We start from the raw sequence: 19,238 nt of genomic DNA on the forward strand, positions 1-19,238 counted from the left end.
GATGCAACACATTGAAGGCAGGAGGTTAATATGGTGCATCTTATGTATAGTTAGAGGGTTTTTTTTAAAATGCTTTCAGTCTCTAGGCAGGGCGGGCAGAGGTGGTTCAGTGGGTGCAGACCCGTGTCATGAAGCCTGAAGGCTGATCACACCCTCCAGTTCTCACACAGAGAGAGCAGTAACTCCTGTAAGTTGTCCTTCCACCTCCACAAGCATGCCCTGGGAAGTGTGGGCATTCAGTCAAGAAAGCACAAAACATTCCTCTTAAAACTTGCCTGGCAGTTAAGTCAGCCATGGCGCATCTGGAAGACCAGCCATGGAGACCAGGAGCAGGTGTGCTCTCTGAGTACTTGAGAAACGGGAGAGGTGTGGGGTGGGGTTGCGTGTCTTTGCTAGTTTGGTCTACGTGGTGAGTTTCATTCAGTCCAGGTCAGAGCTACATATACAAATAAATGTAAAACAACTACAACAAAGTTTCTTTCCAAATCTGTTACTTCCAATTTTTGTTAGGGTTTGTGCTTACTCCTTTTCACTAAATTTCAACCCAAAATACAGAACTAATCCACAACATAGAACAGAAATATCAGGAAATAGACCCAAGTAAACCAGGAATTGATATAGAAGAACTACATATAAAAATGGTCATAGAAAAGATGGCTTTGCCCTAAATGCTACAGTCTATAAACACACACACACACACACACACACACGGACAAGTAAGTGTTCAACCAGTTGAAAAGTACACACACTGGATTCTCACTGTGCAGCATCAACCAAGAATAAGCTTAGGAGGATCAGAGGTTTAGAGCAAACACTGGAACTGGAATGCCAGAAGAAAACTCAAGAGAATTTTAAATATTCTCAATGCAGATACCCTTTCAAAGTCATTAGAGCCCATAAAACAAAAGACATACAATTTAGCTATAAAAAAAGGCAGTGGTGTGTGTGTGTGTGTGTGTACATCCAGGAGAGGAGGAGGAAGGCACTAGAAAGTTGGGAAACTTTGATACCAGGGTCCTGGCTCAGCTGTGTCAATCCTGAAGCCTGCTTCCCCATCTGCCATGGGGAAACCTGGCTCACGAGTTAGACACAGAAATCTGATGAGGAGGAACACAAAGCACTTCCCCTCTGAACTACAAGTGTGGACAGAGTGGCTATGCAGACCGTGGAGCCGCCATGCGCATGCGGGCTGGGGTCAGAGTGGGCAGAGAGTGATGATAAGCCGTCACAGTGCTGGTTGGGAGCCTTTCCCACTCGATTTTAGGAAAGAGCTGGAAATTCAGCTCGGTTGGTGATGGCGCACACCTAGCGTTCGTGAGGCCGTGCATCTCATCTCTAGCACTGCTCAAACTAGGCATGCACGTGATGCCTATAGGCCCAGAACCGGGTGGTAGGGGCAGGAGGATCGGAAGTCAGGTTCAACTTGACTACTTCGGGATTTCAAGGTCATACAATTGCAGTTCCATCTACTTGGGAGGCTAAAGCAGGAGGACCAACTGAACTAGGTTGTCAAAGGCTGGCCTGAACAATTAAACCACATCTCACCCCATTCCCCAGCCCGCCCCCCACCCAAATCCTTCAGAGAACACCTGAGGCCTGCTGCCAGGACCCTCCCTGGTGAGACTTTTTTGTTTTTTTGTTTTGTTTTGTTTTGTTTGTTTTTTTGTTTTTGTTTCCCCCTTAGGATTAGAATTATCATAAGAGCACAGAGCACCACATGTTAACAGCCAATTCCTCTTCCATACAGCTTCCTTAGCTACTACTCACTGACATCTGTTCTTCCTGGGTTCAGTTCATAGCAGCTCACACCTTTAACTAGTTAGTTCTTCTTCTAGGGGATTTGGCGCCATCTTCTGGTCCCAGAGGGCACAAGGCACATGTGCCTTGGGCTTGGAATCAGGCATACAACACTCATACACTTAAAACAATCAACCAACCATCCAATCAATAATACATTAGTCTCTCAGTTGTTTACATGTCATGAAAAATGTCAGGCTGGCCAAGATCAGGGGGTATAGTGTCACTGTGTGCTGCCATTTGCAGCTTGGTCATCAGCACCAAGCCCTAGTCCCTACACTGACTCCAGCACAGGAAGAGACACTGCCTAAAGTGCTGTTTGGGTATGCGCTTTCTTTTGTTAATTCATCAGAATTTTAAGTGACTACTGTGGGCTGTGCACCATTATAATTGCTTAGGATATACCGATAAACAAGTTAGCTGTCTTCTGACCACGTGAAAATATAATTTAGAAATTTAAAACTTTCTTCTTTGTAAGTTTATTATCTCATGTATTTTGTCACAGCAATATAAAACTTAAGCGGTGACGTGCTTGACAGGCTTGAGGAAGGCAAGGGTTGAAACAGCTGTGGGAGTGGATCAGAGAGGATCTACCAGATAACTTAGGCTTTCTTTTGTATTGTTTAGTTTATTTTGAGACAGGCTAAATTATGTTGCTCAGGCTGTCCAATAACTCCCCATCGCTGAGATTAGAGGTGTGCACCACCAAGGCAGAGCTGACACTGACTTCAGATGAATTGAGGAACGTTGGAGTTTTAAGCAGGGAAACCTGTGATCTGCCGTTTTAGAATTCTAAGATCGTACTTCGTTTGAGGAAAGAGTTATGAGGACACCAAAGCCAGCTTCTCTGGTTGCCTGTGAGGAGCGCTCCCCAGCCCCTTCTACCGGGCTTTTTGCGCGCGGCAGCCGGGTTGGAAGGCAGCGCTCTACTCCCCAGTTCCTGTAGGTGGCGCTGCTGCCCCACGGATCATGACCGGCACTGTCTTTTGCTAGGAGCCCCCCATCACAGTTTCCCGGTAGGCCAACCCTCTCTCCCAGGTCCTCCTGCTTTGTCAAAATTGTTGCGAATCACCAGGCGATGGTGGCACACGCCTGTAATCCCAGCACTCTGGGAGGCAGAAGCAGGCGGATTTCTGAGTTCGAGGCCAGCCTGGTCTACTACTACTACAGAGTAGTTCCAGGGCTATACAGAGAAACCCTGTCTCGAAAGAACCAAATCCAAAAAACAAAACAAACAAACAAAAAAAGTTGTGAATCAGCGGGGCAAGAGCTCCCCTTCTTGGGTTTGGGGAAGCACTGGGTTAAAGGAAAAGAGCAAGGTGCTCCCACACCACGTGACCCTCCTGCTGCACACATTTGCCCTGGCCCTAAAGAACCAGGTTCCCATATGCTGCCTTGGGCAGGGTCCTCATTAACTTGTCACTTGTGTTTACAAGAGACAGAATAAATAAATAAATAAAATAAAGGAAAGCTGAGAGTGAATGGTGCATGCCTTTAATACCAGCACTGGGGAGGCAGATGCAGGCCTCTGTGAGTTCTGTGAGTATATGTGAGTTCGAGGCCAGTCTGGTTTATAAAACCCTGTCTTATAAAACAAACAAAATCCCTGGGCTTTGGAGGCTGGAGAGAGAAGGCTATCAGTGGTTACCTGTGCTTCTTGCCTTTCCAGAGGAGAAACTGTATCTGGAGCTGAAAACGATGTGCATTTTTTAAGTCTCTATTTTCCTCTTTTCCTTTCTTGCCTTCCTTTCTTGCCTCACATGGGTATCACCCAAACCCATCAACTGACTGCTGAGGGTGTGGTTCAGGTTGTTTGGAATGTACACGGCCCTAGTTTTAATTTCCAACACTGTAAAACAAAAGTTGACTGACAAGATGGCTTAGCAGGTAAAGGTGCTTGCCTTCAAGCCTGACAATCTGGGCTCCATCTTGGGTCCATTTGGCGGTGGAAGGAAAGAACTGATTCCCTAATGTCCTCACCCTGTCCTCACAGTGAACCCTCAGTGTCCACAGTCACACTGTGACAGGAGCACACACAATAAATAAATGAATAAAAAATAAATGAATGAATGAACTTACATAGGTCCTAAATTCATCATTCTTGCTGCACACCTGTGTTGCTTCTGTGTACTTTGGGGATATCAAATACTAATGGTCCCAGAGTGGCACAGGAGGCATAGATGTGTGAAGTCCACCGTGCCAGGCACGAGGGTTGGAGGAGACACTGGTAAACTAGGCAGCACATCAGAGAAGCCGCGCAACCGCTCCGCAGCTCCAACAGCTGTCACACAGGACAGAGTCGAACGAACGTAGGCAGCTGGATGAGAAGCCAGAAGTTTGACTTTTCATTTAATGGGAAATGACACAGTTACAATATTGGCAACTAATATATTTAAAATGATGTTTGCAAGTGGAACTCCTCTTTGGGAATTAAATGCATTAGTAGCTGCCAATTTTTGATCCCTGATCCAAATCACCATTCTGCTAAGACTTGATTTTTCTTCTTCGGGATTCTGTTTCTAGCCTCTTTCACTCCCTATACGTGGCTCACAGCCATCTGGAAATCTCCCCAGAACCCAAGTGCCATCGGTTCATTCCATTGGACCTCTCCTCCCTTGCCATCACTTGTCCCACGCTACTGATAAGATGGAGTCTAGATGATTCAGAGGCTGCTAGACTTGTCGCTGACTGGCCCAATTCAATCAGTTATCCCATCCTGTGCTTTCCTATGGCTAACATTTTTTTTTTGTTGTTCTTCCCCCCATTGGACTCCACACAGGTGACCACAAGTATTTACTTTGCTAAGGTGCTACCTGCCACTTAGGAAGTGGCTCCAAACATTTTTCTTTTGAGACAGGGTCTTTTTTTCAAGACAGGGTTTCTCTGTAAAGCCCTGGCTGTCCTGGAACTCACTCTGTAGACCAGGCTGGCCTCGAACTCAGAAGTCCGACTGCCTCTGCCTCCCAAGTGCTGGGATTAAAGGCGTGTGCCACCACTGCCCACCTTTTTTTTTTAAGATTTATTTATTATTATATGTGAGTACACTATAGCTGTCTTCAGACACACAAGAAGAGGGCATTAGATCTCGTTACAGATGGTTGTAAGCTACCATGTGGTTGCTGGGATTTGAACTCAGGACCTTTGGAAGAGCAATCAGTGCTCTTAACCTCTGAGCCATCTCTCCAGTCCCCCCCCCTTTCTTAAAGATTTATTTATTTATTTATTAGCGACAAGGTTTTATTGTATAGCTTTGGCTGGCCTGGACCTCCCTATGTAGACCAGGCTGAACTTAAACACACACAGACCCAACTGCATCTGCTGAGATTAAGGAGTGACCACCAAGTCTGGCCTCAAATGATTTTAAGCAAATAAGAGATGAAATTCAACAAGTAAAGTATAATTGCCTTAAGGATTATTATTTCCCGGCCCATTTATTTATAATTAAAAATTGAGTATCCTTTTGATAAAGTAAATTTTCTTTACCCTCTTCACTCCCCTCACCCTCCAGAGTGTGCATGCAAGTGCTCAGAGCCAGGGGCGCCGCCTCAGCTCTGTGGGTCTCCTTATGAGCAGCTCTTGGGAGAGTCTGGTCTTTCCTTAATCCTCTTTTTCTTCAGCTTTGGTGTTTGAGGAAGTTTCCTTAAAGAATCTGAAACAAGAGAAGTTAGCAAGGGGCCCAATGACACCACAGCTTGTAAGAAACCTTGGGGACATCTTCAGAAAGAAAGGGCAGAGCGCTAAGGAAAGTTTGTCTCACTGCCAACTGGGTCCCTCATTCTCTCTCACTGAGACCTGTGAGGCAGAGAGATGATGCCACCCTCAGTCTACAGGTGAGGATGCTCGCCCAGGCCAAGAGCAAGCACGTGGCATGTCGGAAGCTTCAGAACACAGTGCAGCTGCAGTCGGGACCAAACCCAAGTCTGCCTTATCTCTCCGGACTAAACCCAAGTCTGCCTTATCTCTCCTGAGCCCTCTCGGTTCTCACGGCTAACTCTAAGTGCTTCGAAACACAAGTCTGTTAGCAAACAACACTGCCAAGTTTTAATCAATAACTGATTTATGAACACAGTGCCAAAGAAACAACATGTCTGTCACTGTAAGGTAGACTCTGTACTGGTACATCACAAATGGTGGGTCTGCCGGGATTATGCACCTTCCTCGTGTAACATGCAGGAAGGGGATCCCATCTCTAACCTTTAACATTTTCATCAGCCGTGTGTGTGTGTGTGTGTGTGTGTGTGTGTGTTACTGGGGATTGAACCCAGGTCTTCTCATATATTACAAGCATTCTACTACTGAACTATGTCTATAGCTCCCGTCTCCAAGCTCCAGTATTAAGAAACACACACACACAGAGACAGGGAGACAGAGAGACAGAGACAGAGAGAGATCAACTCATGAGGACTTTCTATCTTAAGTCTGTTTATAGGTAAATAAGTGAAGAAATAAGTTTAAAATGCCGAAAGGAAATAATAGGGACAATCAGATCACAGGAAATCCCCCAACAGGTCAGGTAAAAAGGCAGCAAGTTTGGTAAGCTGAGATGTGACCAGGTGGGACACCTGATGTGAGCAGCCTGTGCAGCAGTTACTGCTGAAACTTGAATATGGATTATCCAGTTCCACAAAGAGAGAACATTGCCCTGGAAAGGCTGATGCTATCCATTTAAAAAAACAAAAAAGCAAGTTTAGAGGGTTGGGGCTATAGTTCAGAGAGTAAGAGCTCCAGCTGCTCTTCAGACACCTGGGTTTGGTTCCCAACACCCACATGGTGGCTTACAACTGCTTGTAACTGCAGCTCCAGGGGATTTGCTGTCCAATTTTGATCTCCATAGACTCTAAGATAGATGTGGTACATAAAACCTCATGCAGGTATTCACACAAACAGAAACAAATAGCAAAGAAGTAAAAAGCAAGTTCAGGGATGGGAGGTGGCTCAGTCAGTAAAGAACTTACCATGCAAGAATAAGGCCTAAGTTTAGGTCCTCGGCAGCCACACATCTGTGATGCTGTTCTAGGGAGGCTGGGACTGGGCAGTCTGGAACTTAGGTCAGCCAGTGAGCTCCAGATTCACAGAGACCCTCGTCTCCAAAAGTAAGGTTGGGGAAGTGACTGAGACGCTTCATCTCCTTGGCTTCCCCACATATGTGACTCAGGCATCCCCACAGACACACAGACACGAAGCAAGTTATATGCAGTCTAAAAAGTGTTAATCATGCAATAGTGGATGATGACAATGGGATGTTTATATTTTCCTTTTTTATTTATTTATTTATTTTGGTTTTTTGAGACAGAGTAGCTCTGGCTGTCCTGGAACTCACTCTGTAGACCAGGCTGGCCTCGAACTCAGAAATCCACCTGCCTCTGCCTCCCAGGTACTGAGATTACAGGTGTGCACCACCACGCCTGGCTTATTTATGCTTTTAATGTTCTGTTTATAATACTTAAAAGTAGGTTGGAGACATAGTTCAGTTGGTAGAATCCTTGCCTAAAATGCATGAAGCCTTGGGTTTGATCACCAGCACCACATAAATAAGGTGTCTTGTAAAATTCTTACAAGGTAGGGGCAGTAGCTCAGAGTTTGAGGCCAGCCTGGACTACGTGAGACCTTGTCTCAAAATTTTTTTTATTGTTTTAAATTCTTAAAATTACACTTATTAATGGGCTATCAGTATATGTGTATGGAGGTCATGGGACAATTTGTGGGAAGAATTAGTTCTGTCCTTCTACCCCGTGGATCCCAGAAATCAAATTGAGGTCATCAGGCTTAACAACAGGTCTTTACCCGCTGAGCCATGTTGTTAGCCCATGTTTGCTTTCCAATAGGGTCTCACACCCTGTATCCCAGGCTGATCTGGTAACTATGTAGTGCAGGCTGATCTGAAACTCATGGCAACTGTTCAGGCTCAGGCTTTGAAAAAGTGTTAGAATTCCAGGCACAAGCCACCATGTGTGACTACTTATTTTAATACTTGCTTGAAGATACAGGGACTGCTGCTCAAGGATGTAGCACTTCCTCAGCACATGTGACATCCTTGGTTTGATCTCCAGCTTCTCAGTCCACTGTCCAAGGCTTCCCCCCAGGGTCCCTCGCATACACCTTACCTCTCCGAGCTGCACTGTGTCACTCATGGCCAGGCCTGGCCGTGAGGGAGAAGACCCTACCAGTCATACCTTCAGAAGTGCCTCTGACTCCATACTAGGACTACACTCTGAGTTGTTTAGGTCACTGTGCTTGCCTTTGTCTTCCCCAACAGTAGCCAAGGAAGGACAGTTAACTGTGGCACAGAAGCCAGTTCTAGAAGTGTGGAGGTAGATCATGCAGACCGGGTCTCTCTGTGCCTTAGTGTACAGCTGGAATCCTCACCTTATCCAGCTTCAGCTCCTAACTCCACAGCCCTTGTGCAGAGAACCAGATAGGGAAGGGAAGGTTGCCTCCATGCCATCTCTATCACCGTAAGGATGGCTCCCTTCAACTTCCATCAGAGAGGGCCTCCTGCCACTGCTGCCCAGACACCTCTTGAGCGTCCACACTCTCAGCACTTAGAAACTGTCCCTGCCCTGCTTCTAGTCATATGAGAAAGGGCCTTTACAAAAATTAACTAAAAAACAAAAAGGATTCAAATCATATGCACTATGAGACCTCTGAAGGAACTCACTAGATGCAATAGTGCTGGCCTCTGGGTACTGGGCAAGTTTTGCTCCCCCCTCCCCCCACCCCACCCCCACTTTTCTACATATTTTAAAGATTCCATAATGGATATATCTGGGGAGGAGTCAAAAATTGAAAAGAGACCAAAGAAAGGGAAGGAAGGGACAGAAGGAAGAAACAATAGGATGGAAGGAAGAGAGCTGTCAGGCTTAGAGGGGAGGCTCCAGCCTGGCCCAGAGAAACCCTCAGACTCTCCCACAGCCCCTCATTCAGTGGGCGTCACCTTCTCTGGAGCAGTGTGAGGACCTCGGCTCTTCCAGCATGACAGCCTCTTGGCCAGGGGCTTGCATCTTGGACAGCCTCTCCTTCATGCCGCTGATATTTCCATGCAACCCCCAGGCACTGCAGAGCCTGGGAAGACTATCTTCCTGGTTGGCAAGCAAAGACCTCTCCGGTGCATCCAAGGGGAAGAGTGCGACCTGGGTTCATTGTTGAGAAGAGAGGGGCCTTAGTTCTACAGTAGCAGCCTCACCCAAACGTATCCCCAGCTGCTTAGAATCTATGGGATCTTCCTTTTGCCAAAAGAATGAGGTGAGAGTCACAGGAAACCTGATGATGTGGGGTGAGCCAGGCCTGCCACCTGTGTCTTCCAGGTAAGTCTCTCTACACTAAGTAGTCTAAGCACAGTCCTCCTGTGTCAGCCCATGGAATGCTGGGACCACTGCACCCAGTTACATCGCTTCCTTGTTTCCCGCAGAGCTGAGGGTGGATGCCAGGGCTTCCTGCATGCCAGCAAGTGTTCTGCTGCCTTCATAGCCAGGGCACCTTTTATTTTACAACTATAGCTTCTATTTCATTTGGGAGCAATGGTGTTTTGTTTGCTTTTTGTAATGAGACAGTTGTGCTTGTTTTGATTTTAAAATACTAACTTGCTGGGCAGTGGTGGTGCACACCTGTAATCCCAGCACTCTGGGAGACAGAGGCAGGTGGATTTCTGAGTTCGAGGCCAGCCTGGCCTACAGAGTGAGTTCCAGGACAGCCAGGGCTACACAGAGAAACCCTGTCTTGAAAAAACCAAAAAAAAAAAAAAATTTAAACTGAGAATCTGAAGATGTATTTTGAAGTTTTTCTGGTCAATGAAGTGAAGAAATGCAGGAGTCACTATAATGGCAGCTTCTTTGTGTGTGTGTGTGTGTGTGTGTGTGTTGTTTGAGACAGGCTTTCTCTGTATGGCCCTGGCTGTCCCGGAACTTACTCTGTAGACTAGGCTGGCTTTGAATTCAGAGACCCACCTGCCCCTGCCTCCCAAGTGCTGGGATCAAAAGTGTACGCCACCACCGCCTGGCAAGTGGCAACTACTTATAGTTAGAAAAGGAACGACTAGAGCCAGATATGGAGTGAACTCACCACCAAGCTCCGGAGTGAGAGTCAACCTGGGCAACACAGAAGAACCCCTGCCCTCTCTAAAGAAAAGATGGGGCCCTGTCAGTAAAACTGTAGTGGCACTTGCCTACTTGTGTGAGGCTCTGAATTCAGTCTCAGCATTTCAAAAATAAAAATAAATCAGAGGAAAGAAAAGAAAAAGGATTAACAAAACGATCCAAGTATTCATGTTCAAGAACAGCAGAGATACAGAGATGGGGAGGGGCTGGCAAAGCAGGTTAGAGCAGGCAATCATACAGCAGGCAGTCATGCAGGAAGCCTGGGGTTAGAGCAGGCAGTCTTCCCACTGTGTGCTCTGGCACAGTTATCTCACCTCCCTGTGCTTGAATGTTTCATTTACAAATTGTGGGTAATAATTCTAATTGCTACTTGAGTTACTTGTGAAGATCACAGGAAGGAACAGAAAGTGCTTGACACAAAGGCAACTTTCACTGCTGTTACTTGGGGTATTTGAGTGTGTGTGTGTGTGTGTGTGAGTGTGTGTGTGGTTTTTCCAGACAGGGTTTCCCTGTGTAGCCCTTGCCCTTGCTCGTCACAAGTAGTCAAGTGTACAGTACAGATTTACCGATATAGTCCCATTTTTCTTTAAGTGAAGGGGCAGGGGTCCTGTTGTGTTGCCCTGGTCTTTAGACCATGCTGGCTCAGAACTCAGAGATAAACCTGCCTCTGCCTCTGGAGTACTGGGATTGAAGGCATTTGCCTCCACGTCTGGCAGGTTATTAATTATTAATAATATTATATAATAATTATGTTATTATTTATTTCGAACCAGAGACTCAAATCAAAATCTGTACTGAATTTTTGAGAGACGTTTGAAAGCGAGATCTGTTTAACATGCAAAAGACTGAGCAATGGATTCTAGGGAAACAGTAAAGAGTCCATTGGCAGACCTCTGCCGAGGTGTGTACTGTATGCCTACGGGATGAGAGGCTCTAGGAAGGCAAAACTGTGGGTCACTGAGTAGAGCAGTGCCAAAAGCTCTCAGGAAGGAGGGAGAGGGTGGGCAAGTGGATCACACAAAACTGGAGCAGGGTACCCATCCTGGAAGACACTGGAATGGTAGGACATTCACCAAACTTTTATCAAACACTGTAACATGAGCTGGGGATGGTGGTGCATACCTATAATCCTACCACTTGGGAGATTGAGGCGGGGGGATTATAAATTTGAGGCCAACAAGGACTCAACAGCAAGATCCTGCTTGAAAAAAAAAAAAAACATTGGAGGAGCTCACAAGGCCTCACCTCTCCCTAAGGAGCTATAGACTGTCAGTGGTTTCCAGAGAGGGAGGGATAAGTTATCTTTCCATCGGTGTATCACTGATAGGTTTCCCATGCTCTGCAAATAACCCCTTACCATGTAGCTATAAGCAACCCTAGTAACATTATTACACACACACACACACACACACACACACACACTACAGAGAGAGAAAAGAGAGAAGGGAGTTGGGAAAAGATCAGTTGGAGAGTGCTGGTCAGAGAACAGTGTGGAGAGGGAATATGATCAGCACAAGACTCGATGTATAATTAACGTTAATGTTAATTTTAAAGTTTTAGAAATTAAACAGAGACTATAAAATATGTACAACATAAAACCTAAATCTTAAATGTAAGCTATCAGCCTTCTCTAGTATGAATCTATTGATGTCTTACAAGTTTTGACAAATGTGCCTAAAGAAAGCCTCTGTGGATGGGGAAAAGCTTTGCGTTGATTGTCCTTTAAAGTGGTTTTAAGTCTATTATTACTATTATTGTTGTTGATGCTTTTTGAGAAAGGGTCTATGCACTCTTGGCTAGCCTGGACCTTGTTATATAGACAAGGATATCCTCAAACTCATAGATCAAAAAAATCTGCTGGCTTCTTCTTCTTCGATGCTAGGATTAAAGATGTGACCAGCACACCTGGCTAAAAGTCTATTATATTTTAGCTGATCATAGTAGCACACTTCCTGAGTCCTAGCACTCAGAAATCTAAGGCAGGTAGACTGCAGATCTGACACCAGCCTATATGATAGAGGAGGTTCAAGTGAGACCTCTCAGATAAAAAAAATCAAAGCCTATCCATTTTTTAAAAGTTTATCAAATATGGTTCAAATTCCATATCACAATTAAGAAACTACTATTTGTTGTATTTTTGGTATGACAGGAAAGAAAAATACCTGTCCTTTTGTTTTTTGAAAAGCAGTTACTTTTTCATAAATAGTTTTTCATAGAATATCTGTGTATAAAATAGCTATTTTGATTTTCAGAGTTATTAATATACACTTAACATTTCCTTATCTATAATTTCCAGTAAATATTAATAGCTATAATATAATAAATCACATCTTTTGGAGTTCTTTCTGATTTCAAGAAGTAAACATGTCCACATGTCCAAGAGCAGGGTATCTGAGGGCTGCTGTCTGAGGGCGGAGCTAGGGTCCGCCCATCCCGACCTAAGAGCTCAGTAACCAAACTCCTCCTGGACTGCAGAGGAGTGGTCTGGAAGCCTCACCAGGAACTTGGCTGTCTGGTTCGTTTTGGTGTACTTATAGAGCCGGCGAAGCTGCTTCGCTTCCAGGTCTGAGAAGAGGGAGACAAACCGCCAGAGCATTCTGCAGAAAGAAACCCAAGCCCAGTCTGAGGGAGGCCAACTAGAACCTCCTCCCTGTGCACTGTCCTGGGACCAGGATCTCCCTGGCAGAAATAAGCTACAAGGTGCTTCCTCCGTTTCAGGTTGAGTAGGGATGGAGACCAGAACAGAAACACCATGTGCGGTATCAGACACCTGCACACAGCAGCTATTCACCTAGAGGCAAAAGGGCTCTTAGGAGAAGCTTAAAAATATGTGTGTGTGTGTGTGTGTGTGTGTATCTGTGTGTATGTTTGCCACAATGCTTGTGTGGAGGTCAGAGGACAACCAATAGGAGTGAATTTTTCCTTCCACAATGTGGGTCTAAGGGCTAGAACTCAGTCATCTGACTTAGTAACAAATGCCTTACCCACTGAGGCACCTGGAGGCTCTTGGGAAAGGGTTTTGTCGCGGTGTGTACAGCAGTACACACAGTGCAGTCAGTGCTATCCTGATGGATAGAGGGACCCATTCTTTATACATCAGCTATCTTCCAGGCTCTTAACCCTCTCCACACCCAGAGAATCTTGACAATAGCATAATCTTGAACGGAGGTGGGATAAGGCAAGGAAGCTGCCTACTTTTTCCAGTGCTTGATCTCCCAGGCTCGGCAGTAGTGCTGCAGAAAGGTGTTAATATGGTCCCCTAGGGCCTCAAGGCTCTGCTTCGTGTACTTTATCCTTTTCTTCTGGGGAAGGTCCTTGGGCAGGTTCAACTTTCGAAGGAACTTCTTCAGAGGCCTCAGGTATTCTTTACACTGAAGAGGTCACAGGCAAGGTGAGGGGCTGAGGGGTGTGGAGAAAAGGCAGGTGGACAGACACAAGTGCCTGACAAATTGGCCTGACTACAGTTCTTAATGGACCACAAAGGGCTGTGGTCACAAGGCTCCAGGGGATTCCCCACCCCATTTCTTTCCTTACTGTGACAGATCAGGTGGTGGGATATGTGGGTCAGAAGCCTCCTGATTCCTCCCAGGCTAGGGGGACAAGGTTTCAGGCTGGCTCCTTACAATTTTGAAGGTATCCTGGCTCAGGCCTTTGGCATGACGAACCAGAGCATCTCCGGCGGGTACGGTGTTGGAGCTCCTCTCTAAGCAGGGAACACTCCCCACCTGGAAGGAGGTGGCACAGTCAGAGAGGGGCTTGGACCTGAGGACCAGTGCTGGGCAAATATTGGCAAATGACAACCAAGGCCTTCTTTATTTTCCCTGTGATCTTTCTCTGTCTCTTAAAACATTGCTAGGTCAGTAAGCCTGGCCAAAAAAAACCCATATGTGAAAACCTCTGCTTGAAAAACCTAAAATATTTTACCTATTTCTTTCATAATAATTCTTGGGTATACTGGGAAACTTTGTAAAGCTCCTGATAAACATTTACTAATTTTCTTTTTCCAAAAATTCTGTGAGGCTAGCTATTATTTCCTCTGGTTATAATTGAGAACTCTGAGGCACTGAGAGAATTCTGTGACTCCTCAGGGGGATGGGCAGCAACCATGCCTCCTTTCATTCGGACATCCCTAGGTGCCAGGTCTGTGTCTATGCATCTCTAAATTTAGCATTATGGCACACATCTGAAGGGCACCCAGCAAAGGGCAGTGGTGATAACAGGGGTCTTGTGACACAAAGTGGAGAAAAGAGAACTGAAAACTAGTGGTGACAAAGAGTCTGAAATATTACTTAGTACAGGATTATTAGACTGGTGTCACTGGGTTTGAAACTTACATTTTCTTTTCCTTTCTTTCTTTCTTTTTTTTTTTTTTTGGTTTTTTGGATTTGGTTTTTTTGAGACAGGGTTTCTCTGTCCTGGAACTCACTCTGTAGACCAGGCTGGCCTCGAACTCAGAAATCCGCCTGCCTCTGCCTCCCAGAGTGCTGGGATTACAGGCCTGTGCCACCACTGCCCGGTTACATTTTCTTTTCTTTTTTTCTTTTTTTGTTTTTGTTTGTGTTTTGGGATTTTGTTTGTTGTTTAGAATTTTTTGTTTTCTTGCTTTTTTCCCCTCCCCCAAACAATGGAAAAACTTTCTCTGGGTAGCCCTGGCTGTCCCAGAACTCATTCTGTAGACCAGGCTGGCCTTGAATTCACAGAGATCCACCTGCCTCTGCCTCCTGAGTGCTGGGATTAAATTCACTTGCACCTCACACTTTCAAAGACTCTCAGAACAATTGGAGTACTTGCCCTTTGTGTGCAGGAGAGGAAGAACCACATTCAGGCCACTCTGAAGGGAAGCTAGGCAAAAAAGGTACAGGACAAGTTCCTCCCAACTGTAGAGTGGGAGCTCTGGCTAGCTCCATAAGCACAGCCACATAACTGTACACAGACCATAACACATATGTATGCTCACATGGACATGGTAATCCTTTATAATGATCAAATGGGACTTCTCATCATCTCGGCAGAAACACATCTTTGATAAACATGTTTACTACTTATCCCTACTTTGTGGTTCTGGGGAATCAAACCCAGGACTGGGGCAAGCTCTCTATGACTGAGCTACACCCTAGCCCAACTGTTTGAAGGAATTATGTTCTCTTGTTCTTTGGGGCTTTTGCCAACTTACATACACCACCATTTTCTCTTCTTGTCTCCTTCCTTGAGTTTCATGTTCATGGCTTTCCAAAACCAGCCCTTCCCTGGTTCCCTCACATCCCAGCCTCACTTCACCTTCTCTAGTGGCTTGTCTCCTTCTCCCCCTTGCCAATCTGAGGCATCCATCTCAACAGCTGTGTCGGCAGACTCCAGGATAGCACGCCTCAGGTCCCCCACAGACTTCTAACTTACTGCTTCTGTGACCTGAGTGCCCCAGGTAGTGGGCAGGTTGGCTCCAGAACTCCGAGCAAAACCATGGCAACTGCCAACACAGAGCTCAGGCCCCTCTCTACCCTCTCCACTCAAGCCTCAGGGTGGCCACCAACCATCTCCTTAAGCTGGGATCTGGACTTAGGTAAGTTAGCGAGCTAGGTGTGCTACCCCAACCCCACGTTTTTGGGGTCAGTGCTCACAGATGACTAGGATCAGATGGCACACCTCTGGCCAGAAGCTATTGATTTTAAATCCCGGAAAAGTTTCTGAAGTAATTTTCCTGGATGGATACCACTCCGAAGTTATTCCAGAGGCTTATTGAAAGAGTGTGTGTGTGTTGGGGGCGCGGGGGTGGTGAGGAAAGTAACAGTCTTTTCCAGAACAAAGGACTAAAGGGTGTGCTGAAAGAGAGAATGGAATATAATAAATCGCTACTGAAATACACTGCTAGCCTCCTGTAGCCATCTAGTAAATAAACGATTGTGCTGAGGGGTGTTTGGGTTGCTTTAAGGGTATTTACAAATGTACCAGCCGGCATGTATTTCATTAATTTCACCAAAACCTTCCTGGGAATAGGTGCCAAGTAGTGGCCCTGTTTCATAATGAGCGTGGGGAGCCGAGGTCCTACCTTAGGTCAGTGGCCACTCAAACAGGTGCAAGGCTTTTGGTTGGATTCGGAGCGCTCTGGCTTCTCCTGCATGCCAGCGGGAGGCCGGGGCGGCAGAGCAAACACCATCAGCAGGGTCTTGAGCCGCAGGCATGTCTCAGGCTGGTGCGCGCTCTGCCGCTCAGTCAGGAAAAGCTTGGTCCCTACCAGGGCATCAGCGCCCCCTCGTGTCTGTCATCAGCCAGCGCAGCGAGTTGCCCTGTGTAAAGACCGTTGCCGCTGCAGTTGACTCATTTCAGCCATGTCTTCCCTGGAACGCTGGATTCCATCGCCCGGACCTCCTGGGTGCCACTCAGTTTGATCATGTTCTCCCTCTTCTTTGGTGGCCTTTGGGTAGGCCAATAGAACTTTCCTCTGTCCATCTAGCCGCACAGGTCAGGATATGGTAGGTCTTAACAGCTCCAAGGCTGGAGGCCAGGAGGCCCTGGGGTTTTGGTGAGTTCCTTTTCTGTCCAGAAACAAACTATTCTCTGTGCTATTGTGTTTAGCAAATTGTGGGGAGGAGATGGGAACAATCAAAGTCCCTACTTTTATGCCTTCACTTTGGAAGACCTGCTCCCTAAAGATTATTTCACAGCTAAGGACAATTATGTTGGTAAGAAGGCAAAAGAAAGCCTCTTAGACACTTTATAGAGAATAGTATATCAGTAAACAATGTGTTTGAAAATGTAGAACATGCATTACCTCTGTCCATTCTAGGGATAGCCTTAAGGAGAAAAAGATTTTACAACAGTGGCATTCTGAAAACTATCCTGAAAACGTCAATAGGATAAATAAAATGTTATGTCACATATCTGTCCCACATATCCAAGGGCTAGTCTGTGGCTAAACCTCCTGAGCCGTGCGTGAGTAGCAGCATGTGTGACACAGTGGCATTTTACATATGCACTGAAAAAGGCGTTGGCTTCAAAATACCCAAGAGGAGGTTTTTCATTCTGTTTCATTTTTGTACTTATAAGCTGTCCATGACAGGGATCTTGTAATAGTAGTGTTCAGGAAGGCTAAAGGAATAGGACTGTTGTAAGTTCAAGGCCAGTCTGGTCTACCCAGCAAAATTCTGTCTCAAAAACCAAAATTTAAAAATATATTATGAAGAGACCATGGGGAGACTGGAGTGGGAGGACAAACTGGGAGGGGGATGGAAGAGAGGGTGAGGGAGGGAAGACAGGATGCACAGTTAATACTAAGACCCATTGAAGGGCCATATGAAAGCCTGCTACTGTTAAAGTAGTGTAATCACATGAAAGGAATCTAAATGGAGTCACTAAGAAGTGGGAAGGCAGTACTCTAATTAGACATCTTTAAAAAAAAACTATGCATGAGAACTAAATAGCATTATTAAAAGATTTAAAACCTAACACAGGATTCGGGAAGTCGTTCAGTTGGCAGAGTGCCTGCTTATCGCACAGAATGTCCTGGGTTTCAAGCCCAGCACAACAGAAACCAGATGCACATGCCTGTAATCTCTGCACTCTGGAGGATGGAGGGAGACTGTTACAAGTTCAAGTCCAGCCTGGCCTATTGTCTGTACAGACTGAGCTCTGGTTACCCAGGCTATACAAATATTCTGTCTCAAAAAACAAACAAACAAACAAAACCCTGAACCCCACAAATTGTCACAAACATCATCCAAAAGTGAAATGAGATATGACCTAACACTGAAAAAATTATTTAAAAAGATTTGAATAAATACATACATGTGTATATTACTTGTGTGTACACTTGTGCACTCAGTCACACACCTACATTTGAAAAGAAACAGGCATTTTTAAAACAAAAGGCTTAGCTATATGTCTCTTCATTCACTCTCTTCTCTACCCCCTTTCACTCCAAAAGCCTCCGAAGCTCTGGATGGCTGTCCTGTTTACACAATGGCTTATTATCAAGCCTGGGGACTAGCCTGAACTGACAATTGAATACAGCCAGAGAAGTGGCTTAAATACAACAGTAAATAAAACCAAACAGAAATCCATTGCTTTGGGGAAACATTCTTCAAAATTCAATTGGTCAGAATAAAATTACTCTGTAGGGCAAGTTAACTCATCTAACAATGTTATTCATTGCAACATATATTTTTTTCTTCCTTCCTTCCTTCCTTCCTTCCTTCCTTTCTTCCTTCCTTTCTTTCTTTCTTTTTTCCCCGAGACAGGGTTTCTCTGTATAGCCCTGGCTGTTCTGGAACTCAGTCTGTAGACCAGGCTGGCCTTGAACTCAGAGATTCACCTGCCTCTGCCTCCCAAGTGCTGGGATTAAAGCATGTGCCACCACTCCCTGGCACAGGATATATTTCTAAAAGCTATAAATCATGGGATGGTGAGATAGCTCAGTGGATAAGGGCTTTGCCCCCAAGTCTGACAGCCTGAGTTTGATCACTAGGACCCACATGTGTAAGGAAAGAATCAACTTTCAAAATTGTCCTCTGGCCAGATGGTGGTGGCACATGCCTTTAGTCGCAGCACTTGGGAGACAGAGGCAGGAGGATCTTTGAGTTAGGAACCAGCCTGGTCTACAGAGTGAGTTCCAGGACAGCCAGGGCTATACAGAGAAACCCTGTCTCAAAAAAACAAAACAAAACAAAACAAAACCCAAACCAAACTAAAACAAAACAAAACTTGTCCTCTGATACACACACACACACACACACCCAAATGTTTTTTAAAAAGCTACTCACCAGGTTTATTAGATATCTGTAAGGTGGGTGTGAGAGCTGAGGCAGGTTGGCATTCTCTACTACACAGGCTCATACTAAGTACGTGTCACTCCCTACCATAGATAGGCTCACAAAACATAACTTCCAAATGTCTTTTCTTTTCTTTCTTTCTTTCTTTCTTTCTTTCTTTCTTTCTTTCTTTCTTTCTTTCTTTCTTTCTTTCTTTCTTTCTTTCTTTCTTTTTTGGTTTTTTGGTTTTTTGGATTTGTTTTTTTTTTCCGAGACAGGGTTTCTCTGTATCGCCCCGGCTATCCTGGAACTCACTCTGTAGACCAGGCTGGCCTCGAACTCAGAAATCTGCCTGCCTCTGCCTCCCAAGTGCTGGGATTACAGGTGTGCGCCACCATCACCATCACATACGAGCTTCCAATTTTCTTGTTATATTATTTGAATTAAGCATAGAAGTAGTTCTTAGTATATCCTTGAACTTTGCATCACAGATCTGAAGATCTGTTTCTTTCCTAATCTCTGAGTGGCACAGAAACATTTTATTCCACCAAAGAACTCTCCTCTATCCCTTTGCTTGATGATAAACTCAAGGGTATCTTTAGAATTG

The 19,238-nt window shown here is 45.3% G+C and overlaps 1 protein-coding gene across 1 annotated transcript; it reads right to left on the reverse strand.

The window, feature by feature from the left end:
* Positions 1-5,360: 5,360 nt before the first annotated feature.
* On the reverse strand, positions 5,361-15,218 carry Chct1 (CHD1 helical C-terminal domain containing 1). The gene is made up of 6 exons (XM_052194317.1): positions 15,168-15,218; positions 13,514-13,615; positions 13,086-13,261; positions 12,388-12,487; positions 8,732-8,927; positions 5,361-5,446 (listed from the first exon to the last, which is right to left on the reverse strand). Exons 1-6 carry the CDS (start codon positions 15,216-15,218, stop codon positions 5,361-5,363), a joined length of 711 nt encoding a protein of 236 aa, XP_052050277.1.
* Positions 15,219-19,238: the final 4,020 nt, after the last annotated feature.

This window comes from Apodemus sylvaticus, chromosome 10, assembly GCF_947179515.1.
Source record: "Apodemus sylvaticus chromosome 10, mApoSyl1.1, whole genome shotgun sequence".
Taxonomy (NCBI): domain Eukaryota; kingdom Metazoa; phylum Chordata; class Mammalia; order Rodentia; family Muridae; genus Apodemus; species Apodemus sylvaticus.